At 37.3% G+C, this 24,067-nt stretch overlaps 3 protein-coding genes across 11 annotated transcripts; 2 read left to right on the forward strand and 1 right to left on the reverse strand.

Moving 5' to 3' along the window:
- The first annotated feature begins 1,987 nt into the window (after positions 1 to 1,987).
- Positions 1,988 to 9,392, forward strand: LOC103709631 (YTH domain-containing protein ECT2). Its single transcript, XM_008795071.3, has 8 exons — positions 1,988 to 2,283; positions 4,017 to 4,080; positions 4,578 to 4,725; positions 4,828 to 4,901; positions 5,001 to 5,510; positions 5,805 to 6,353; positions 6,455 to 6,667; positions 7,950 to 9,392. The coding sequence occupies exons 2-8, from the start codon at positions 4,039 to 4,041 to the stop codon at positions 9,024 to 9,026; spliced, it is 2,613 nt and encodes an 870-aa protein (XP_008793293.2). The 5' UTR covers positions 1,988 to 2,283; positions 4,017 to 4,038; the 3' UTR covers positions 9,027 to 9,392.
- Positions 9,393 to 12,230: 2,838 nt separating this feature from the next.
- Positions 12,231 to 18,241, forward strand: LOC103709632 (pyrrolidone-carboxylate peptidase-like). Of its 8 annotated transcripts, none has more exons than XM_039132916.1 (6): positions 12,231 to 12,337; positions 13,584 to 13,952; positions 15,001 to 15,105; positions 15,212 to 15,259; positions 17,623 to 17,841; positions 18,009 to 18,241. In XM_039132916.1, exons 2-6 carry the CDS (start codon positions 13,686 to 13,688, stop codon positions 18,096 to 18,098), a joined length of 729 nt encoding a protein of 242 aa, XP_038988844.1. In that variant the 5' UTR covers positions 12,231 to 12,337; positions 13,584 to 13,685; the 3' UTR covers positions 18,099 to 18,241. The 8 variants fall into 8 exon arrangements, with proteins under 8 accessions (XP_038988844.1, XP_038988843.1, XP_038988842.1 ...); XM_039132915.1 differs by having other exon boundaries at positions 12,314 to 12,444; positions 13,581 to 13,952; XM_039132914.1 differs by lacking the exon at positions 12,231 to 12,337 and adding an exon at positions 12,344 to 12,679 and having other exon boundaries at positions 13,581 to 13,952.
- Positions 18,242 to 19,116: 875 nt separating this feature from the next.
- On the reverse strand, positions 19,117 to 23,196 carry LOC103709633 (zinc finger CCCH domain-containing protein 3). 2 transcript variants are annotated; one of them, XM_008795079.3, is made up of 5 exons: positions 22,735 to 23,196; positions 22,524 to 22,603; positions 22,100 to 22,178; positions 20,397 to 20,456; positions 19,117 to 19,770 (listed from the first exon to the last, which is right to left on the reverse strand). In XM_008795079.3, the coding sequence occupies exons 1-5, from the start codon at positions 22,862 to 22,864 to the stop codon at positions 19,661 to 19,663; spliced, it is 459 nt and encodes a 152-aa protein (XP_008793301.2). In that variant the 5' UTR covers positions 22,865 to 23,196; the 3' UTR covers positions 19,117 to 19,660. The 2 variants fall into 2 exon arrangements, with proteins under 2 accessions (XP_008793301.2, XP_008793300.2); XM_008795078.3 differs by having other exon boundaries at positions 22,524 to 22,606; positions 22,735 to 23,190.
- Between the last annotated feature and the right edge of the window lie 871 nt (positions 23,197 to 24,067).

Below are 24,067 nucleotides of genomic sequence, written 5' to 3' on the forward strand. Positions count from 1 at the left end.
GGATTTGGGTTGATACATTTTTGACTCGATCTGCATCCAACCCGACCTATATCCAATCTAATTGCCACCCGTACCTTCTTCACACCCATGAAATATTTTTGGTTGAACCTGACATGGTGATTGCTCGCCATGGGTCCTCTATGTTGCACTAGCAGCACCGCAATACAGCTATAGATGGCTGCCATCAAAAAGATGGATGACCATGAAATAAGGCAATCTATGAGTGTATGCTATGTCATACATGGTGCGTGTTGTTTGATGGCTATTCATTTTCTGATGGCGGCCATCGAAGGATGTTTAGCACATCGCTGAGGATCCTCGTTGGAAAGGAAGACAAGCATTGAAAAAAAAGGGTGAAGTGTCCAAAACCTATTGACCTGGACAAGAGAAAAAGCCCACAGGTTGGACCAAAATCCAGGGGATTATTGTTTGCAGCCGAATTCATATGAAACCACCTCCACCCACGAGTTCTATGTCGCTCCCCAGCGATAATGAGACAATGGGAATTCCACTCCCGCTTTGCAGCAGCAGAGCACAGAGACTTCGCAATCTCATTTACTTGAAGAACAGCTATAGCCCTTCTTTTATAAGGGAAGATGGTTATCGTGTACAACAGTACAACTCATGTACAGCTGCAGTATAGGTCATCTACAGCTATAACTACAGTACAAGCTCTAACGGCTAGTTTACAGCTACAGCTAAGCTAACAACCTTGAACATATGTTTGAGATGAAGCTGCAACCCCACGACAATGGAGCGTCCCAAAAATGGGATGACTGGCAATTTAACATGCGAAATCACAAAGAAAGAAGGTGTTGCCAATCCCCACACCACCTCATTCTAAATCCGTGAATTGGGCCATCTATTTGGGAATGGCCCATATTAACTCAACACCATTGCAGCCCAATCTCGTCGGAGGGGTAAAAAAACATGATTAGATGAATAATTATATTTTTAATTGACTTGTTCATCCATTGGTAAATGAGGTACGTAAATTCTTTAAATTTAAGCTACTAACGAGAGGGTGGGATGTTGAACCACACCCCCTCCCACTTCCAAAAAAATTCATCTAGCACCTATAAAAAATTAAAGACAGAATTTTGTTAAAGAATGAGGACAATTTTGCAGTCTTATGAAAATGACGCAAAACTATAAAGAAACTAATAATGCTGCAGACTAAATTGTGACATATGTAGTTAACTATATTGGTACTATTTTTATGGATGGCCATGATAGATATGCCTTGTGAATTGTCGGTTATTTTATTTTTCGATTCCCTTAAAGATATTTATTCTAGACTATTTTAACAAATCTGGTTTATCAAAAAAAAAAAAAAATCAAGATTCAATCATAAGTTTAAAGAGCATTACCTTGAAGAACTTTTATTAATAGACTCGTTAATTTTTTTAAATTCATTTTAATATATATTTTGTCAATCCTATGTTTACTTCTTAAGTTAGTTATAAATTATATAATTAGACCCTAAACTTTCAATAGTATATCACAGTCAACACACAGGATTAGGGGGAAAAAAATCATGTGCCACCAACTTATATAACCAATGTGATCAATGTAAATGGCAGCATGCAATTTACCATTCTATACCTTCCAAATTTAGTTATAGATCCATAGATCAGAAGAACATCTTTATCATTGTTGATCAGATCAGGCACCTATATTTCATCCATCTGTGGTATCTGCGCGAACACGGTCGGTTGGAGTACGAGCGCCCATTTTTTCGGGACTCTACTTTCCTTTTACGGGAAAAAATCATCGCTTTGAGATTCGTGCAACTCCGATTGCAGCACTCAGAAAAGAAGCTGCGCACCCTAGTTCCATCATCGAATGACAAATGTACCCTTTCCATTGGAGAGATTTACGCCACGCCCTCTCTTCATAGTCATTTTTCCCTTGTAATTACAGGGAGAACAAAGGGGTATTTTCGATTTTCAGTTTGCAGTAAAGGAGGCTCTCCGCTCCCCCCATGACGCTTTCCGTTTGGGAATCTCCCTCCATTCCCCTGCCCCTGCCCCTTCACCTTCCCCTTCCCGTCTCTGCAAATCGCCTTCTGTCCGAGGCTCCTCGCTCGCCACTTTTGTTTCTATGAATTTTAGGGCGGGTTAGGGATTTTTGGAGGCGCTTCTTTGCACCAGAATTGGTAAATTATGGTGCACGAAATCGCTGCCGCCGTAGAAATTTCCCATCTTTCCCTCCCCCTAACCCCTCTCCTCCCCCTTTCGGAGTCATTCATGGATTGAGCTAAGGTTGTCTTTCAAATTGCTGGTAAGCTTCCCTCTCTTTCTTTTTTGATCCTCCTATCTTGTATCCATGGACAAAATATCACCTTTTCACTTACTATGCTGTGTTTTGCTATGTGTTTGGTGTTTAATGGAAGATTTCATGGTTTTCTTAGGTTCTTTATGGGATTTTGAATTTCTATGGGGGGGCAAATTTGATATTGCTTTGGGTTTATGGTATTTTGTGCTCTTAGATTGCATTTTATTAAGTCGTTTTGGCTCTATCTTATTAAGTTGTATTGTCTGTTGTTGTGGCTTGTTGATTTATTGATGTTAGCTTCTTATATAAGCGCAGACCTTGTGTCCCGGCTTTTATCTTTTAGAAAGGATAACAAGTATGAATATGATGTTTTAATTGCTTGATATATGACTATAATTTGTTTTTGGTGATAAAGGAATAATCTTGCCTTATGATATATGGACGGTTTCGTATTATGATGTTAAAGTTGATGCTTTGGGTTACTAGAGAGGTTCCATCATGTTAAAGTTAGCCTCTGCTTTGATCTAAATGGCATCATAGGTAGTACAGCAAACAGGTGGATATTTCATGTTGCTGTGCTGTACATGTTGATAACTTACTCGAGAATAGGTATTATCAGATGCAGAATTACTGATTCTCTGACAAAGTTTTCTTTTGAGTGAGATTTTGGAAAGTGCATCCTTTGCCATAAGCTAGAGAATGGATGGCCGCACATAGAAATACATATTTTTGTGAATAAATTTAAATTAATTTATGAGAAGAATGATATTATGCTTATCAATGTCATTGCATTCCACATTAATTTCCAGCCAAGACAATTTCAGGACAATTCTATGTAGGTATACATAATGTAGTATATTCAAAAGATACTGATTCTTATGTTTGCTTGCTTTATGCCAATCTGATTTTTATACCAAGGGAATTTGAATGATCATCCATAGTTGATTTTACACCTATTTTTATATTGAGTGAATTAATTTCTGCAGGTGTTGATTGCCAACTATTTAATCATTTTTCCTCTCCCATGGTAACTCTTGAATGTGGTTTCACTTTAATAGCCATTATCTACTTTTTGGGGGAAATCATCTTGTTGTTAGATACTGCAATCACGACCAGCATGCCTTGTCTAGATTGCTTTTTTCTACTTCACGAACAATAATTTTCTATTTGTTCCTACAAATGGTTCTAGTATTACTGCAGAATTATTCAAATCCTTTCAACCAGAGTCTGGTCATGGTGGCTTTGGTCTTCCTCTCCTTTTTTAAAGTTCCATCAACACAAGTTTGAGCAGCTCTTCTTACTAAGATATCTGATCTCCTTAGATCTTCATTTGACATGTCAATACCTTTCTAGTTAGTTCTGTATCACTTTGTCTGCAACTTGTGCAATTCCATTCCTTGTAATATACTTGTAGCATTCTATCCTTCGCTGCCCTCAAAATTCATCTCAACAATTTTCATCATTTAAATGATGCAACCTTGAGGGCCCTATTGCCCTTTAGTTTTATTAGGTTTGGATGATAAAGTTCTTGTAGGTAGTTGAATGTATTTTCAATAATTCTTCGTATATACAAGGTTCTTTTAAAACTTATGTCATGTTTGATTTTTTTCAAGATTTCTCCAAGAATTGGATTTCCTGTGAATACATTTTATTTGATTAATTTATTATATATTACGGTTGATGGACATGACTATTTATAAATCCATACTCTTTCATATTTCCTATTGTTTCCTCCATAGGGGCAGCTGAGCTGGTGCATAGATGCATGCTGGTTCTGAACGTGGACCTACAGAGACATACACGGTACTCTTGCCTCTCAACAGCATTTAGTTGCATTATGCCTTATAATATTCAGAAAAAAATGATCTTGATATCCACAATTTCAGTGAGTCTTGAATGAATCAGTGTTCCTTATTAGTCATGGAATGATTAAACTTCAGAAACTAATGAAATATTTACATAATTGATTGAAAACAAGGATCTGTAGAGCTTCAGATCAAGGATTTAAGTGCTGCCAGCATAGGGTGTGCTGATTTTTTTTTTTAAAGACTTTTTGTTTTGGTGCTGAGCAGCATCAAATTGTATTTATCCTTGCCGAAATGGCATGGGTTGATACAGACCACGACAGGTTGAGACCCTGTGACATGCAGGAAATCGCAGCATGCATTTTCTTTTTCTTTTTGCATGAGATCTTAGTTGCTTTTCTATGCTAAGCAGATCTTATTATAATTTTAACAAGTATTTTTGGTCATAAGCTTTCCATCTATTAGTAAGAACTGTTCCTGTCCTCTGGCTTACAGATGCCTGGTGGTGGTCCGAACCCCCGTATAGCATTTGTTCCACCTCCTGGTGGGGTTGATTATATGGGTAATGAAGTGGCACCAGAATATATTTTTGATCGGGGTCTAAACTATCCAGGTGCCAACAATTATGGGTATTATTGTACAGGTAAATTTTTTAGCTTCAGTGATTTTATTAGGTCATCGACTTAGATAATTATGAAAAAGATTGGGTGTGTCAGTTGCCTGACTGGTTTACTTCATAAAACAGGATTTGAACCGCCTGGTGAATGGGGTGAGGATCATAGGATTTTTGCATTGGATGGTCAAGATCTTCATTACTCAGTAAGGTTTAATTTAAGTGAACTCTGATTAGAATGACTGATATATTTGTTTTATTCAGCACCAATGATCTTGTAATATCTCTGCTCCTTGATCTTACAGGGTATGCAAACTGATAGTTTGCCATCTGGATATTATACACCTAGCTATGGATATGCGGAGATGCCTCACGGTCAATATAATCCTTACATACCTGGTGCTGTCGTAGGAATTGATGGCCCATTTGTAGGAAGCCAGCAGTATCTCAGCAGTCCATACCAGACTCCTGTTTCTTCACCTGCTTATGCTCCAGTCCTTGTTCGCCCTAGTTCAGATTTTATGCCTAGTAGCTCTGCAGACCCTCTGTTATTCAGCACTGGTGCATCAATTGCGAGCGGACCTGTTACTGCAGGCACAAAATCTTCACTTCTGCAAGCATCTATCGGTGCAGCTGCTTCTTCTCAAACAGCTGCCTTAGGGAGTCTGGCACCAGCGTTTGTGCCTTACCGGCCCTCGCATCGGAATCGTACCACAACAAAACCATCGGAAGGGCCACAATTTAATATACCACAAAGTAATCAACATTTATTGCAGGACTCCATGATGCATGGTAGTGTCTGTACTACAAATCAGGTATTATTACTAAAATTTAAGATAATTCTGGTTTCAGTTGGGGCGGAAGTCCATTAAAGGTCCTTTGTGCAGTTGATTTTTCAAGGGACCTATTTGGCCACTTAAAATGATGAGTCAAGGGCTTCAATTACTTTATTTTTAACAGTGCCATTATCATTTCATGGTCCTTGTTTTGTTTTCCTCTTTCTTCTTTGTGCATTTCCACATTGTAGGTCCCGTCAGATTATATTGCTAACCTTTTCCACATTTGTTTTTACTATATTGGGGCTTGTGTTTGAATATATTTGTTCACAGGATGGTCCTTCTTCTGGTTTGATGCAAGGAACAGATTGCTTCTCACATGGAGTTGCTTTTGTTACTGGTCCGATAAAAGTTACTGCATCTAATGACTTCACAAACACTGGATCCAATGTTCGTGGATGTGCCTCAGTGGATACATATAGACCAAGGTTTCATTTTAATGGGGTTGCAAACAATGAGAGTGGAAGCCCAAATGTATTAGTTGAGCAAAATAAGGGACCTAGGACAAACAGGTCAAAGGGTAGGTGGATTTCAGCAGGTTCTGATGGAGCCGAACCGAGTAAAGTAAGTACTAGTACTGCACAAGGAAACATCACGATTAATGCCGGCCAATTTAATAGGGACGACTTCCCAGTTGATCATCCAGATGCCAAGTTTTTTGTCATCAAATCTTATAGTGAAGATGATGTGCACAAGAGTATGAAGTATAATGTGTGGTCAAGCACTCCTAATGGAAACAAGAGGTTGGATAGTGCATATGAAGATGCACACAGAATATCTGTGGGAAAGTCAGGAAAGTGTCCTGTCTTTCTCTTCTTTTCTGTGAGTGATCTGCCTTTTCATTTGGATGCCTTGTCCGAGGCACTATTCTGTTGACGGGTGATATGGTGATCCTTAACTAAAAAGAATTCTGCTGTGTGTAGGTTAATGCAAGTGGACAGTTTTGTGGTGTCGCTGAAATGATGGGACCTGTTGATTTCAAGAGGGACATGGATTTCTGGCAGCAAGATAAGTGGTCTGGGAGCTTCCCTGTGAAATGGCACATCATAAAGGATGTGCCAAACACTAGCTTTCGTCACATCATACTAGAGAACAATGAAAACAAGCCTGTAACTAATAGCAGAGATACCCAGGAGGTTTGTGGCAAAACCTTCTTGCTTTACTATTTGCTGCCTTTTTTCCAGCATTGATTTAATGTTGGCCAAGTGCATGCATGTGAAAATTATTTTTGCATATTGAAGTGTTCCGTTCTATGGCAATGTTAACCAGCTATAGTGTGACAGTAGGTTCTGGACACTTGGACAGTTTATGGTCATTGAATTCTCCAAACTCAAAACTAAGGATTCTGGACATGTTTCACATATGTAAATTGTTAATTTTGTGTAAGTATTTGGATGTAGTTAAATGTTATATTGTTTTCTATTAATTGCAATAGCAGAGATAAAGAAACAGTTCACATATAATCCATATCATGTATTTCTGATTAACCAATAACATGGCATAGGTTGTCCATGAGTAGACATGGCTGATCAGTGCAACTAATTTGTCAATATGTTGAAATGCATGTGGACCTATGTTGAGACTTTAGGTTTCATTTTGTGTTCTTAGTTTTTCTCAGGTGTTTTTTGTTTATTAATTTTTTTCTAAAAATAATTAAATACGAGTCTAGAGGTGACAAATGAATGAGAAAGACTTAAGTTCTTTATGATTTGCTTTGTCGAATTTTGAATTCTTTGCCAAGACTGTGAGCATCAGTACACATATGGTTTGATGCTTGTCCCTACTCTTGCATTTTAGCCAAGTGAAAAACTAGACGTCACATTCAGCAAGTGTAGCTTTTGTTACACTTTTATAATTTGTCTTATCAGGGTATTGTGCATAGAGTTTCTTACGTGCAGGACTTTAATTAGGCTTTTCTTTATTGATCAACCTGGTCTTTTTATAATTTAAACTTCCATCACAAAGAGTTAAGCATCATTCTTCCATTTTTGGATGGAAGGTTGAATGATGATATTCTTGTTGCTTCTGTTTAGTTGTTGAAAGATTATTGGACAGGTGGTCTTTGTTTGGTGCTTCAGTTTCCATTTAGATTTCCATATCAAGTTCCTTGTTGGTTCTATTACTTGGAGAGAGCTCGTAGTGAATTGTATATTTTTGTTATAATATTTGTTCATTTCTTTCTTTCCTTTTTGTTTTTGCTTCTTTTTTGCTCTATTATCATCAATTAAACTTGTAGCACATCACCTGGTCCGTAATGACTCTCAGCTGCTACATTAACTGTAGAATGATAATCAGAACTGAATGTTTTACTACTACTTTCTGTTAGCTCATATCTGATGCATCTGTAATGATTATCTTTAAAGTGGAATTCCTATTTACTCCAATTTGAACTCATTATTTTGCCTCATTTATGTGCAGATACCATATAACTCAGGCATGAATATGCTAAATATATTTAAAAGTAGCCCTCTGAGGATGCCGATACTTGATCACTTTATGTTTTATGAGGAGCGTCAGAAGGTGATGCGTGAAGAAAAATACAGGCATCATGGAAGAAGCTTCAGTGGTTCTCCTTATGTGCCTGTATTTGTTCCTGCAAGCGAACCAGCTGGTACAGCTGAACACCTCCTGAAAGCAGGTGAAAAGCTATCAGTTACAGATCAGTCTTCAAAAGCAGTCAATGAAGGGCCTGGCACCGCATCTGGTTGGCCTCCACCTCCAGCTAACAAGGAGAGGCAAACTGATGGTGTAGTTAATCGTCCTCCAAATGGAAAACAGCTTGGTATTGCAATGGATCAGCTTCCTAAAGCAGTTGGACAACAGTCTTCCAAAGCCGATGGAAAATGTCTGAGGGATGCCTCCAATCAACATCTGGAGGCAGGCAGAACACAACCAAGCAGTGCTGTTGCTCAGCATTCAAAAGCTGATGAAGAACAACTAAATGCTACTGTTGATCAACATGCTAAAGTTGATGGAAAGCAATTAAATGCTGCAGTTGATCAACTTCGGAAAGCTGACATAAGAAAACAAAGTTGTACTATTCATCTGCCTCCTAAGGAAGATGGGACAAGGAATGAAGTTGATCAGCTTTCAACACCAGATGGTTCTATAAAGACCAAGGATGCTAGGAGTTCAGGTGAGTTACGTCCTAAGAGCGGACAGTTGACAGCAAAGTGGGGTTCCTCCAAATCATCTTACGATACCACCAGTGCTAAGCATGATGAGGCAGGAGATACAAAGGATGTGAATACTGTAATGAAGATTGGGTTCCTCTCTATTGATCCAAGGAAAGGTGATTCTAGAAGCTCTAGGGTGGTGGCAGCCGAGGCCACTCCAACGGATGTTGTCAAAGTTGGTTCAGTGCAAATCAAGGTGAAGGGCTTTGGTGAATCATCTTCCAGGCTTACAAGTGTAGGGACTCTTCCTATTGAACCTGAAGGACGAAAAGGTAATATGCAGGGATCGATGGCTGACATTCATCTGCCAAAGAAATGAAATCAAGGATTGCAATAGCAGGCTAATTGCTTTTGTCTTCTTTTATATCATCTCAGTGGGGCCTTTAACAGGGTTGTCAGTCAACTTACTGAAGCTTGTCTTTCTTTGTTGGTCCTATTCACCCCACTAAATCTCAGAACTTTTGTGGAGATTATTTGCTGCTTGTTTACTGCATTGCTAATTGCCCTGATTGATCAGTGTTTCGGGGAAATGGTATTGAGTGTTGGGCACTTGTTTTCATCCAGATCTGAAATTTCATTTTGGAAGCTTACAGGATGAATTCTTCTCTGTTTTTTTTATATCAATAGGCGAAATATTGATACTAAATTGCTGAGTTATTTCCTAGTCTATCTGGCATTTTCTTTCTCCTGCTGTGGTCTGTTAACAACTTTGATCCATCAGGCACATATTTGAATGAGTTTGTGGATTTTCTTCTATAGAACGAACCAAAAATCTAAGCCAAAAATATGATGTTGGGGTAGTATACTTGTAAATATTGTTCGATGGTGATGGGTCATTATCAAGCTGAATCCTCTGAAATTCTGAAGAAATACCTGAGTCCATGCAAGCTAATTATCCAGTTATATAACGGCCGGGGATATTGGCATAAGGCCATGCTTGCTTTCTTGATTAATGGTTAAATCTTTTGATTTTAATCTTGTGGTCCATTGCCCATCAAATGATTATATTTCATTGAAAGTAATATTTATTTATTTTTTAATTTCTTGTGCTCCTTGCTTTATGTTGAATGATTACAAAGCCAGTCTAGTAAGCTGCGAATGATACATGATGTTGAGTGCATCAAAGGTGGAGGGTATGAGTTATATTACAAGCTATATAAAAAAAAAAAAGCAGCTTTGAGAAGAGTGATATGGGGCTCTCTGACAAAAAAAAGAGGAGTTAGAAGCCAATGCTTCAAAAGAATGATGCCATACCGATGGGATAATTCTCCACAAAAATCATTATTAATCATCGTAACATATGTTATTTTCTCAAACTAGCTTGGACAATGATTATGTAGATTTAAAATAATAAAGCTTACAACAGTCATTACTGGCAGAAAAGAATGGTAAATAATGAAAAACTTACAATGCTAATAAAATTTTTGAATTGCAACATTATATTGGAAAGGTGAGCAAATGACAGACAGCTATTCCTAATGTTTACGGAAGTAGATAGAAGCAGGCTGATAGCTCTTGAACTTCTGTTTCTTTAATTTTTTTTTAATTTCAGAAATAATTTTATGGGACCTTTTATTTATTTATTTTCTCTCTATTAATTGTACTATGATTTCATCAAAAGGCATTATTATCTATAAAAAAAATTCTAGTCATGAGTTATTAATTAAGGTTTCAAGTGCCGTTTGAGTATCAGGATCTTTTCGGTGCACGACCGATGTAGGATTGAACGTAAACAAGAATAGCTCAGGAAGGAAGTAGGAAGAGAGCCGGAGGCGGATAAGCTCACCGGCGGCCGTGCGGAGCGAGGAAGGCCGCACGTCGGTGATCTCGCCGAGGTTCGGGTGGGCGCGGCCGCAGCGAAAGGCGGCGATGACACCTTTGGAGTCGGGTTCCTCCTGGTTCGCAGACAACAGTCCGCTGTCGGGTTTTCCGCTACGTCCGGCCGCAGAGTTTTCATTCTGGGGGCGGGTTTACCAAAAAGCACAAAAGGGCAAAAAAACAAAAAAATCCATCGATTCGACGGCCGTGAACACGAGATTGGCAACCCCGCGAGAAACCGGCGGCTTCGGCGGGATTGGTGGTTTCGGGTGCCCACGGATTAGGATGTTACGTGCGGCCTGCGGGCGTTTCATGGAAATTACGACCTTCTGATCTTGACACGTCACCGTGGGACCACCAATTCGTGGCCAGCGTGAGGATCACGGCGGATGGACGGCCGGGATTTGAAGGGGGCGGACGCCGGCAATGGGGTTACGTAGGATCCACGCGGCCGCCGAAGAAGAAGGTACGGTGGCGAGAAGGGCCGGAAATGAGTTCGGTTTCTTTCTCTTTTTTTATTTAATTTTTGTTCAATGGCTGGCTAAAATTGACTACATGGAGGTAAGGCTAATAATTAAATTGACCCTCTTTAGTGGGCTTCATGTCTTATTAGCTAGCATTGTCTTGCTATCCTATTCAAGAATACTCAAATATTTCTATCATATATTAGATGTCTTATGTACAAATAAAGTTCACAGATGCATCGATGGGAATAATTAACATTTAAAAAACAAATAAACAGAGGGTTTTCATGATTATTTGTCACTCTTTCAAATGTTATAGTCGTTTGAAATAAGGTGGCGAAACTATTATCATGAAAATGTGGCAATTGTGAATTATTTTTTTTATTTATTGCCACCACAAAAGTTGTCATACATAAAAACGCCGGCAAATGAGCAATGCTTTAATACTATATTATTTTTAAAAATTTATAGAGTATCTAATAATCACCTCCATAACGTGTCAATTATTTCGTAGAAACCGATAATAAATATATACAGCATCTATCTATTAAAGTGATATATCAGGATTCTTAGTATGTATGGCTTTCACTTATAAATACCAATATATTCTTACCTTTCTTATTCTATGCATTTGTTGTTGCCGCAAAAAATAAGATTTTGCATAAAAACAAAGAGAGATTTTTTTTTTTATTATTTTTTGATGAGTTAAAGGTGGAATTTTGACGCATTAATGTTTATTACCGCTCCATACCTTTTTTTTTTTGTGATAAATTTTTCATCCATGATATCTTCAAGGACTCACCAACTTTAATTACTTTCTAATATTCGTTTGACATCTTGATATACTTGCTCTTGTAGGACTAAACTCTAATCTGACATCATATAATAATTTTTAACACCTGGCTCTTATTTTTTTTTGTTGACACTCTCTTGAATCTACCAATAGTAATTCTTTTATATAGACTTATTGTAATCAATACTAATTTAATATATGGTTGATAGCTAAGATAAAATTTTTAGAGAGTGCGATCCACTAATTATATGGAGGCTATGCATCATATGTATATATGGATATGAATATATATATATATATATATATATATATATATATATATATATATATATATATATAAAAAGAATTAAAACAAAAGAAGGGAGAAAAGGAAGTAAGAAAAGCAAGGAATCATAACAAATGCGACTCGCAGGTTAATTTGTTCTCTTCCTCTTCCTTTATCGCTATCTAATCTCGTGTCCTTGATCTCTGCTGCAATCGCTATCCTGTTTGAAAGAGACCCAACACCATCTTCTGTCTGCTCGCTTTTTATATCCTCCCCTATCTCCCATCAAGGCGAGTTCTGATCTCGCTCATCGTCACCCACGACGGCCATTTTATTCATATAAAAATCGGTTTTTTCGAATCGTTTTTCGTTTTCTCCGTCTTTTGAATGGTAAAAGGTGAGAACCTTGACGGGTTGGTCGATGAACTGGTGCTGAAAATTTCTGTCAAAATACTTTTTTTTCCGTCATGTTTCTTGCGTTTTTTGATCTTCGATTGGATTTGCTAGGCTGCTTCGTGTGTGATGTCCTTTGATGCGTTTGAAATCTTTGATTTTATCGAATTGTGTCTCTATTTCCATGAATCAGTTCACATGCCCATCCTCATAACTAGAGCAGATTCCCGCCAATTATCGTAAGTAAAAGCTGAAAACTTTCATGATTCTATTGTTTTCTAATCTTGGGTTAGTTTCTTTAGTTCGCATCGTCTAATTCCGATGTCAGTGGTGTATTAGGCTTTCTTGAAACTTCCCAACTGGTTGCTGGGGCTTTTGATCATTGAGGGGATTCATGCTTTCTAATCCATTAAAGAGGGAGTAGTTGTTAGTCCATTCATGGATTTTAGTCTTCTGCTGTGATCAAATGGAGGCTTTCGATGGCCCAATTTATTGAACTATCTCTGATGCCTAGTTGTATGTTGATAGTCTTCTTTGCTTGCCCTTTAATTTCATTCAATCAAGTGCTGTGCTATTTTGTGTTATTTCATTTTCCTTTTTGGAATTTCCCTTTTTGTACTCTTAATCAAGTTTCTGTCTCTATGCATATGACTTGTCTCGGAGTTTCTGTAAGAATACTACGTTTTTTCTTATATTTGCGGCAAATATTTGCTGAGATGGTACCTCTTCCCTTCTATTTTTGGTGATTTTTTGGCAACTGGTCTTGGGTTGCAAAAAGGAGATGCAGTTATTACTGCAAGGGTATCTCATCATTCACAGGATTTGGCTCTGACAAATTTCTCAGTTTTGATGTCTTTTCCATCTAAATTCTACTTGTTTGGCTTTAGAGCGCCCACTGTTTTGGGTTTCTTTATGAAGATTTGTTCTAACTGGCCTGTTCTGAGCTCCTTCTAACTTTTTTGCTTGATCTCAGCATGTGTTATTGGTTCCAAGTCAACTGAAGTGGTAGCAAGAATTTCTTTTTTTTTTTTTCTTGTACAGTGGAATGCATTTGATATTCACAATCAATACTGTCTCTGACTTGATTTGTTTCTTCATCATTTTACTTGAATTGATTATCTATTATTTTCTTATCTGAAGCAGTTTGTAGAACAATCAACTACATTTGGTTGCTGGTACAAAGAGAGCATATATAATTGAACTAATTAAGGATTCATTAGCTTAATATACCTGAAATTACGATAAATGGGTTCGGAAGGGCCTTCAGTGATAACTGTTCATGCTACTGGATTCAAGAAATTTCATGGGGTTTCTGAGAATCCAACAGAAACAATTGTCAGTAATCTGAAGAAATTCATGGAAAAGAAAGGATTGCCAAAAGGCCTTGTTCTTGGGAACTGCAAGGTTCTTGACACTGCTGGACAGGGAGCACTTGGTCCACTTTATGAACTATTTGAGTCTTCTGTGAGTGGACGAGACAATGAATCTTCGAATGTGGGGCCAGTCATTTGGGTCAGTTGCTCAACTTCTCTCTCTCTCTCTCTCTCTCCTAGGATCAATCATCATGTGATTTAGTGACTATTTGAGGAAATTGTGCAAGAAATAGACATTTTGTCTAAAATTATCCAAAGAAGCATATAAAGAAAATAACTGTCCACCTTTTAATTCATAACAGAAAATCCTCTCTTTATAGCCCTCTTGGATTTTTAACTTCTCCAAGTACCTCATTTTGCAGCATTACATATTTAATATGTTGGACATCAGTGTTCTTGGTAAGGATTCATATTAATGTACTGAATCATACTTTAGATGACAAAACAAGGTGCTCTGAAAAGTATGCATCATTGGAGGCTAGTACCAGGATGGTATTAAGTAATCTAATAACATCTTTCAAGTGTTATTATTCTCGGGGAACAAATCCTGTTACTCCTCCTTATCTTGTTCTTTTGAGCTGTGATTTTGTAACCAAATAACATCAGCAGACATGACAACTTAGCTTGGATATGGCATTGTGACGGTTTAGAGCCGCCAGAAAAGCTTAACTTTAGTTCTATTTCAAAGGATCTATATAATGCATTCCATCTAGATTTCATGGCCAGATAGGTTCTATAAGATTCGTGAATTTTACAGTAAATGCTCAGTTAACCTGATTCTTAAACTTGATATGTTGACTGTTATTATATCAGTAAGAAAGTGGGTGCTATTTTCTTTATTAGCAGTTTGGTATCTGACCCACTCTAATTGATGAGTTTGGTTGAATCTGCTGCAAAACTTGTAATGATTTTTCTTAATAGGCCACTTGATTGTCAACAATGCATTATAGTTCTTTATTTATGTGATTTCAGTCACGTACTGCATCTAGTCAGTCACTATCCATTCACATCTCATCATGTACACTATTTCTTTCGCTATCACTTAGTCGTGTTTTTTCTGCTTCATCCTCCCTTAGCTATCCTTGCAGACTTGATTATTGCTTATTTTTAACATGGTTACCTACCTCCGATTCCAATTTATTTCTTTCATGCATGTTTTTTTTTATCTTGTTTTGATGCTTCATCAGATCCATTTTGGAGTCAATAGTGGTGCAACAAGGTTTGCCATTGAGAATCAAGCATTCAATGAGGCTACTTTTCGTTGTCCAGATGAGCTAGGATGGAAACCTCAGGTTAAATCTGCTTTGCAATGTTGTTCTTTTTATCATTAGTTTCTACATTAATTTTATATATTTTAAATTCTTTGATATCAATTTTTCTTTGTTGTTTGTATTGCAGAGGCTTCCCATTGTACCTTCTGATGGAAGCATCTCACGAACACGTCAGGTATGCTTGCTTTGATGGCACTTATATTTGTTTCTTTTATGTTGACAAGATTTGGTGGAGCCTAGTTCATACTGTCAGGTAATAGATAATTTCTTTTCAAAATAATTTTCTAATGATCTTTTTTTGACATATATATGGCCATTGAGAGGCTTCCAGATTCTATCATATTCTATCATGGTAGATTAATTTGTGGGCATTAATGGGAAACATATAAATAAATGTTGTGTCAGACATTTGGCCGTTTAATTCCCTTTTCCAGAAGTTGTACCGCAACTGTTGATCAATTTTTCTTGCCAACAGTTACTTTTCCTCAAAGCTTTATAATTTTCTTGTAACATCCATTATCATCAGGAGCCACAAACTCATTCATTTAGCCTTCTCATATGTTGCAGTGACATGAGCTTGTGTCTGAGGAGCCTGCAGCTCATCCTTGCCCATATTCTTGAGAACTAGGATGCCTGACTGAAATCGGATGTGGGTGGGATTCGAACCCATGATTCATATCAATGTCACTGGTATCGACAACCAGTGGCTTGACCAACTCAGCCAGTTGGTTCCCTCATGTCACACTTCATATTAGCAAGTCTTTATCTCAATGGATCTACAAGATTAATGGTTAATTGAGTAGTTAAAAGCTTCAAATGATGTAATGGGTCTATATCTAGGAATTTATGAGGACCTTTGCCGCACTTGCTGAGATAACTGTTGTTCCCAAGTTGTTGGATGGCCATCATTCATTTTTATTGGCTTGAAGGCTGAACTAAAGAATGACTTACTTTTTGTATGAAGACATTGAAGTTACTAAATAGCCTATCACAGTTTCACTCATCTCTTTCATCATGTTGTCAACTTTATAGTATTATTTCAAGTCTCATACAGACTCCTCGTTCCTTGTTTACAAGAACTCCCTATATCCGTTTTCGCACCTTTTTATTCTTTTTATAACAAGATCATTATTCAAGAAGCTAGATCTTAACTTCCTTTACGATATGTCTAGGCCTTTAGGTTACTTATGTTTCTCATTGTTATTATGCAAGGTCTCTAGCTGATCCATTGTCATATGCTTTTATGTTAGTCACTCAGATCTAAAACTTCTATAGGATGGGGTGAGTTGCTCATGATCCTACTCATAATATAAATTTGTTTGTTACTTAGTGTGTCTTACCATTTCTTGGTTAGAAATGACTGGTACTGAGGCATGTAATCATTGTTCTGTGCTGCATTCATTATGTCCTGAAGCTTGATATTTTTACTTGTCTCTTTTTTCCATCCGTTATTGACTTCATATTCTGGTGTATCTTGTTATTGTGTGATTGGGTTGCTGATGTCCTTACTCATCTCTATTTGGAGATTCTTTTCTCTCTTGAGAAGTTATGAAGCTGAACGTTATTTAGTTTTTGAGTGTCAAGATGGAATATTGTACTATGGTGATACTGCTCTGAACTAGCCATCTTTCGTGCCTGAGTACATGGGGCTTACTAACACCACTCCAACAACCTTAGTTTGTGACAATGAATAAGCTTATCCGGAACCATCCAAGTCAGCATGTGTCCCTGGTTACAACTTGTTGATATTTGACTCTTGGAAGTCCACGATGTCAAAATTTATAAACGTAATTAAGTCAATTAGATATGTAAAGAAAACAATGTACTTCTGAAGCATGATAGAAAATGTAGACATTGTAGCCACGAAGAGAAAATTAATCAGGGAAGATATTTCCTTTCTTTATTTTGGAAGATTTTATAATTTTAATCTATATTTTGGAAGATTTTATATTTCCTTTCTTTATTTTGGAAGATTTTATAATTTTAATCTATATTAGTTGATTAGATAAATATGCACTGTAAGGTCTTGTTCCTAGATCTTGATATCTTGCTTTTACTTGCCAAATTGTCCAACCTGTCTTGAACTCCAAGTTCCTGTCCATGTCTGCGCCATCGTGAAGATATATGGATTGAATACCATGTTTGTGATATGATTTCCCTTAAGTTTTCCTTTTAAAAGATTTCCATGTTTCTTCTTGATTATAAAGACATTTATCTAAGAGCCAACATATGTAATATCAACAATTACTATCAGACATTTATGGGACACTTGGTTTAGGCATTTAGCTGATACTGGTACTACCTTTGAATAAAAGTCATAATTTACCAGAAGAAAATTGTTTGGAAGATCATTCAAGAAGGTCGAACCGGAAAATTATTTATGAATATATATGATCACATATGTATATTTTGATAATTTTCCCTTTCACTATCTTTATTATTGTGGTTTGAAAAATTTATCAGAGAAAATCTTGCTTTTTCAGTTTCACATATTTTTCAAGCTTTAAGAAGGGTTCCTTTTTCTTGGTAATTTCACAGACTTCACTTCCTGTTAATGAAATTGTCAATGGCTTAGCCAAGATGGGATATGATGTAATGCCTTCAGATGATGCTGGTCGATTTGTGTGCAATTATGTCTACTATCAATCTCTCCGGTTTGCAGAGCAACACCGAATCAAATCTCTCTTTGTACATGTTCCTCTCTTCTTGACAATTGATGAGAATTCCCAGATGCAGTTTGCTGCTTCCCTTTTGGAGGTACTTGCTTCCTTGCACTAGTACTTCTCTCGTTTCTACGAAGAAAGGTCCCTCTGCAGAAAGCTCTTTTTTCCATTCGGACCTTTGACATTTCAAGCGGTTGGGTATTTTTAGGCTAAAGAAAATGCGCATTTGTTTGGTAGTCCAAGTCTTTGTATGTCTTGAAGGTATGTGCGCAAAGATGGCTGATGAAATCCACTGGAGAAGTTCATATGCTCGTGTTTGTTCCATCCTCGTATGTGCAGAAAGATGGCTGATGAAATTCCTGTATGCTTCGTAGGATGCAAAGCAATGCTTGTGTGTATGTATTTTCGTTAGATCTTTCTTGCAGGACATGAATCTTGTAAAGAAGTCTATATATTGCTCTAATAAATTTCGAGAAAATTGCTGTTGCCACTCATCTCAGTGGGTGTTATTATGGTTGGCATGAAGTTCGCTGCTATCATCATGCCCACCTTGTCCAGTTTCATCTATTTTGATTTATATCAACGCTTCATGGAGATTGGATACTATTTTTTCTTGTGATAGCATGACAAATTGAGTAGCACTTCAACAACTCGGCCTTCATTATCTCACAGACTAGCTTGAATGCTAGAAAGCAGCAAACTTGTTGCCATTAGATTCAAAGTTTTAATAGCATCCATCCAGATGGGATCTTATTCATGATAAGACACATTATCTAAATTAAATTCAGATACCCTAATAGATTGCTCTTCGCTTGGTTAACTTTTTGGGCTGAATGGTGGTGCTACCATCCTGGTACCTTATGATGATGAGCATTTACATCTATTTATTTCTTATGTACAAGATCCATGAATGCAAGTTTGTGCCTAGCCAAGACATGAGTTGAGATCTAAACAAGAAGAATGCCAAATTTCAGGTAATGTGGTACAGGATCAAGTCTTGCAGGCTAGAATGACTTTTCAAATCAGTTCTATGGCAAGTCGGGCGTGGCTGGCTGATATGTTGTTTGGTGAAGTCCATATAACAAGTGTTTCCACCATCAAACCTCAGCTCTGGCAACCAAACTTTTTTCTCAAGTAGAAAAATTTCCCTTCTTTGCATCTTTCATCTGACAGTTCAAACTCATCATATAGAAGTACTCAGCATCCATTTTAACAAATTCACCACAAACCTTGTCAAGAGTCCAGCAGAACTATTGATATGCCATACCCTGATGATGTTCAAATTAATCCAGTCTCCATTTAAATCAATAAGCTTCTTGCGATCAACCCTTTTCTCCATGGCATGTAATGCAAGCATATGATGTCATGCTTGTTTTCACCTGACATTTGCTTTCTATTTCTTCGGCTGCTCCTCCTTCCTGGTTAAATTTTTAACCGTTGCCATGTTCCGTGCCAAACAGAAAAAGGATCATCATATTCAAAAAATAAAAGAGCAGATAACAGTGTCTTCATTAGCATTGAAGGAGATTATTGGCTACAAAAAAACATCGTAGGAAATGAATAATAAAATCTTCATCAACTCTCATTATCATTTCTTTAAAATGTCCCGGCGCCTCCATACTTCTAATAATTGTTGCTTGCTTCATTCCGCAAATATTTTTTTCTGAAGTTCTGAACAAGAATCAGCACTATCAACAGAAAACATAAATATGGACATAACCCTGTTGATAATATTATCATTATGGAATTCCAGCAAGTCATGACAAGATCACTTAAAATTACAAGTTAATAAACTTCATGAATGTTTTGAGCATATGCCCTTCGGTATAAGGGTTCACTTGTCGTGGATTCAATTCTTCATGTACATGCACACTATGAAGTTGGCCACAGGCTTCTTGAGATTTCAACGAGATTTATCCCCAGTCCACAAAGGCAAGAGGTGAATAACCCCTCTCTGGAGGTGGTCTCAGTGATGGAGGTAACTTGCCCCATGAAACTCCTGTGTGATCTAAGACCATGTCCCCTGTGTATAACCACAAAAGGAAAAAAAATTAATGCACATGGATTAGTTATAGAAAAAATTTACTTGTGAGCATTGCCGTCAGGCAGTAATACACAGAAAGAGGATTTAAAGGTTAAGATTACCAATATCCACCGGGAAACTTTTAATGGAGTTAAAGCGACGTAGAGGGCTCATGGGCAACAGAAGAGCATTGTGACAGAGTAATTGGATGACAAGGAATTATATGGAACACAAAAGAAGCTATAATCATATCTATGTATCAGCATGAGGAATCCTACCATACTAGTTCCACACAAGGTCAAATCTTCTATCTGTGAGAATGAAGATGTCATTACTACAATCCATCGTACTGATAGTAGCAATCAGGTATCATGTAGTAATATATCTAAATTAGTATAGCTTTACAAATGTCATGCACCTATTTCTAAAATAGTAGAAAATGATAGCAAGATTTAGCTTCAAAGTATATGCTAATCAAATATGATAACCTGGATAGGAATCCAAAATCATCAATTTTTAATTTAATTTACTTTTGCCTCACCATTTACATTTTCTTCCTAGCTATCTCTTTTTGGTATGCTTTATTTTTTATACATGTATGTAAAACCTAGTGTCTGTTGATTTACCTGACAGAATTCGATTACCCAAAAAATTAGGTGATTGTACTGTCTCAACAAAATTCAACCCTGCGAAAAGAAAAAAAAAATAATTGTCAAAAGTTAAAGCAGAAATTTTTGCTATAACATTTTCAGCGATGGAACATGGATAATTCTATAAAGCAATTGAATAAATGCCGCGTAAAGTCATGAGCATCCTCATTCTTTTTGTTGAAGTTTCAAAAATATTCAGATTTCTTTAGATGTTGGCAATGACATGCCAAAAACATTTCTGAAATATCTGTGCATCCTGTTGTGATATCAAGTAATTGTTTCAACTTTTGAAGAGCACTTCTGATGCCCATTGATTAAGGGACAGACTTTAATTCAATGTCTACTTGAGCCAGCCAGAAGGAACTCGAGCTGTTAAATGAATCTGAGTAACAAATAAGTAAATCTAGTAATATCAAGGGTTAGAAGGGGACTCAATGCAGAGAACCAAATATGGCTTCAAGCATCCATCAAAGTATTGAATCCTCCAATATAGAGTAGCATCAGAACCCCAATGACAAAGCACTACTCATATTTGGACACTCATTTTCAGTAGACGACTAGTAGGTGCTGCCAGATCCCCCAGCGACAGACTACTAATAAACTGACATAAACTATCTGGATGCCAGGTGATGTAAACTTGCTAAGGGTGTAGTCAGATATATCCGGTCTACATCTAATCCATATCTGCTTCAGATATGAACCAGATACAGATAGAGATGTGGATACATAATTATGCAACTCTTTTTTGGATAAAGATATAAGAAGGATAATCCATATTTATATATGGATGCTGCATAATATTAATGTATACATATGCCTACCCATTCCAATATCAAGTCCATAATTCATGTTTACATAGCTTTAGATCTATATATTTTCCCATCCAGTTTGGAGTTGATAATGCCCTTCAAACAACATCCTTTTCCCATTCTCTCTCACCTTTCAAACTTCCCCAAGCTTGCATCCGATGCAAATCCTTGTATACTGACATGTAACATGGATATCGGTTGCCCTCACTTTGTATTTCTCTTAATCACACTAAGCATAAACATGATTTCAAGTATTTGATTAAGTCCTTGTACTCCTAGTTGTCATCAGAAAGCAGCTGTTCGTAAAATTATCCATGAGTCTCTTGTCTGTAGGTAATCTGCTCACCTAAGTTCAGTTAATTATGGACACATCAAGAAACCAACAGGATGGTGAACAGTCATGGCTTCAAGTAATGATCATATCATTACTTCAAGACTCAAGTCCTTTAGATGCTACTTCAAGTAATTATCATGTCATTTATAAACATAATATAGTGGCACTGCAAAGTCAATCACTTTTTAGTAAAACAAAATATGGCTGGTACTTCGAATGAGGTGTTCTGAAGTAATATCATGACAATATGGTCACTTTTCCTGCCACGATTATGGCTTTGCTAGAACCTAAACATGTTTGTAACTACATTCAGAAGCACAATCACTCTCTAAACCATCATGAAAGTCATTTTTTCCCACAAAAAAGAACTTGTCTACGTGCTGCCAGCGAGAGCTAGGAGTAATTAATAGTGCCAACCACATCACTGAATATTTACAACAATTTATTAACTTGTCATCTTTCCTTGAAAGGAATCAACAGATAATGCATACAATTAAACAATAAAAAGAATCAAAACTCTATCATAAGCAACTCACCGGATACTGCTGGAGTTGGATTTGCACCATCTCGCTTTGGATGAAAATATTTACATGCATCTCCATACTTGCAGGTTCCCTACCACACCAATCACACACATACTGGTAAAATAATTCCAGAATTTGATATTTGGAGAAAATCCCCCTAGTATAGCCCTAAATCCTTTCAAACCTGCATTCCTTTTTATTGAGACAAAGATCGAAGTTATGTCTTATTTATTCTTTTCTTTTCATTTTTTTAAACTTCTCTCAAATTTCTACTAAAATTATAACTATTATCCAATAAAGATGCAAACTTTTCCCCTAAAGTTGTCATCTTGAATGATGTATGCTCATTGAATACAGGCATTCTTCGATTTTCCAACCTTTTTCGCGAGAAGAAGCGAGGAAAGTGAAAAAGAAGAGAACATGGGTATTTCTTTACCGTGCGAACGAAATGATGGCAGACTCCTTTGGCCAAGCTCCCATCGGGTTGAAGAAGAGGCCCGCCACCATGTGCCTCCGCTGCTGCTCCATATATTATAGAAAGAAAAGATGTTAAGACCAAAGCACGCATGAGGGCTGTTTGTGGATATGCGTCAGAAAGAAAGAAAGGGAGCGTAGCATTCGACAGAAAGCTAATACTACCCTCCTACCTTTGAAGGAGTCATACCAGAGGGCACGGGCGCGCTGGTGCTGGAGGCCCTGAAGGTGGCGCCTCCGGGCGGAGGGCGTGTCCTGGAATTGCTTGTCGCAGTAGTCGCAGTAGTACTTCCCCAAAGGCATCCTCTCGGTCTCGCACGCCCTTCTCTCCCTTCCTCGCTTCTCTTATATGGGTGTCAAGGAGGTCAATTGGCTGCAAGGAGGGTTCCTTGAGGTTGGATTTTCATGTTTATGGGCTAGACTTAATTTCAACGGCTCGCGCAAGACACTAATTTTGAATCTTCAAATGCGTGCAGTTGGGTTTAGCCTGATGCCCGTTAGAATCCCAACTTTTGTGGCATAATACATTGCATAAGGGTGAGATTTGATAAGAAGCGAAGTGAAATAGAGAGTAGGGGTGGCATTGCATAACTGTATGCGTAATCTTTTAACATGTTTCAACCCATTGTAAATTCGATTAGATTATTTGTTTAATAAAATAATCATGTTCTTATCTAGATTTTTGACCCATTTCATAAATTATTTTTGTCTATTCTCTATTTGACCCAATCTATATCTTATCTAATCCGGCCCGAAGGATTTATGTTTCTTCATTGCACGTCGCTTCAAGATCTATGCAGGTAGATAAATCTAATAGGCATGATATCTGCCGTCTTGTTTTTGGAAGCATCCTTATGATTGATGGGATTTCTTAAGAAAATGCATGAATTCTTGCAATAACAAATCATATAATTCATGAATCATTGAATATATTCCTCATTTTGATTCTTAAAAAATATTTAGAAGTACTCAATTAAGAAAATTATTAAATATTTTTTAATTATTCAAGGAATTTCTTATTATAATTACATTTCCAAGGTCTTGAAGAGATCAAGAATGAATCCCTTTCTCTCTCTCTCATTCTCTCACAGCAGAGATTGCGACTTCTACTACCATCATGAGGATTCAAATAGACCAACTTTCGAGCCTAGAAGTACCTTGCAATGCGCATGCATGCAAAACCGACCTGACCCAGACCCAATCATGCGAAGAAAGACGACGATTTTGTGGCTAATGATATCAACAACGTTGGACCAACGGTCATCCACAAGATTGATCATGCATGCAAGCAAAATTTGATTTACAGGTTCATCATCATTCAGCCTCACGCAAAGCTAACGATTGCATGCGAAAGCAGATCATAAGGTGGAAGAGAAACATCAAACACTGGCCCAGAACTAGCGTTTAGTGCTCATGGAACTAGCTACATCACCCATGCATAGTTTCACGCCTGACCCCAAATGGAAGCAGTACGACTGAAGCTTGTGCCACATCACCGGATGAAAA

The sequence above is a fragment of the Phoenix dactylifera genome, chromosome 13, assembly GCF_009389715.1.
Source record: "Phoenix dactylifera cultivar Barhee BC4 chromosome 13, palm_55x_up_171113_PBpolish2nd_filt_p, whole genome shotgun sequence".
NCBI classification, from domain to species: domain Eukaryota; kingdom Viridiplantae; phylum Streptophyta; class Magnoliopsida; order Arecales; family Arecaceae; genus Phoenix; species Phoenix dactylifera.

Bases quoted from the DNA above. Each gene is read 5' to 3' on its own strand.
- LOC103709631 (XM_008795071.3), top strand. From the start codon at position 4,039: ATGCATGCTGGTTCTGAACGTGGACCTACAGAGACATACACG. The intron at 4,902-5,000 runs GTAAGGTTTAAT...TTGATCTTACAG, and splicing joins GTCAAGATCTTCATTACTCA to GGTATGCAAACTGATAGTTT. The intron at 6,668-7,949 runs GTTTGTGGCAAA...ATTTATGTGCAG, and splicing joins ATAGCAGAGATACCCAGGAG to ATACCATATAACTCAGGCAT.
- LOC103709632 (XM_039132916.1), top strand. From the start codon at position 13,686: ATGGGTTCGGAAGGGCCTTCAGTGATAACTGTTCATGCTACTGGATTC. The intron at 15,260-17,622 runs GTATGCTTGCTT...GTAATTTCACAG, and splicing joins GCATCTCACGAACACGTCAG to ACTTCACTTCCTGTTAATGA. The intron at 17,842-18,008 runs GTACTTGCTTCC...TATGTCTTGAAG, and splicing joins TTGCTGCTTCCCTTTTGGAG to GTATGTGCGCAAAGATGGCT.
- LOC103709633 (XM_008795078.3), bottom strand. From the start codon at position 22,864: ATGCCTTTGGGGAAGTACTACTGCGACTACTGCGACAAGCAATTCCAG. The intron at 22,607-22,734 runs GTAGGAGGGTAG...TATATGGAGCAG, and splicing joins CTGGTATGACTCCTTCAAAG to CAGCGGAGGCACATGGTGGC. The intron at 20,457-22,099 runs GTGAGTTGCTTA...TTCTTTTCGCAG, and splicing joins TCCAACTCCAGCAGTATCCG to GGTTGAATTTTGTTGAGACA.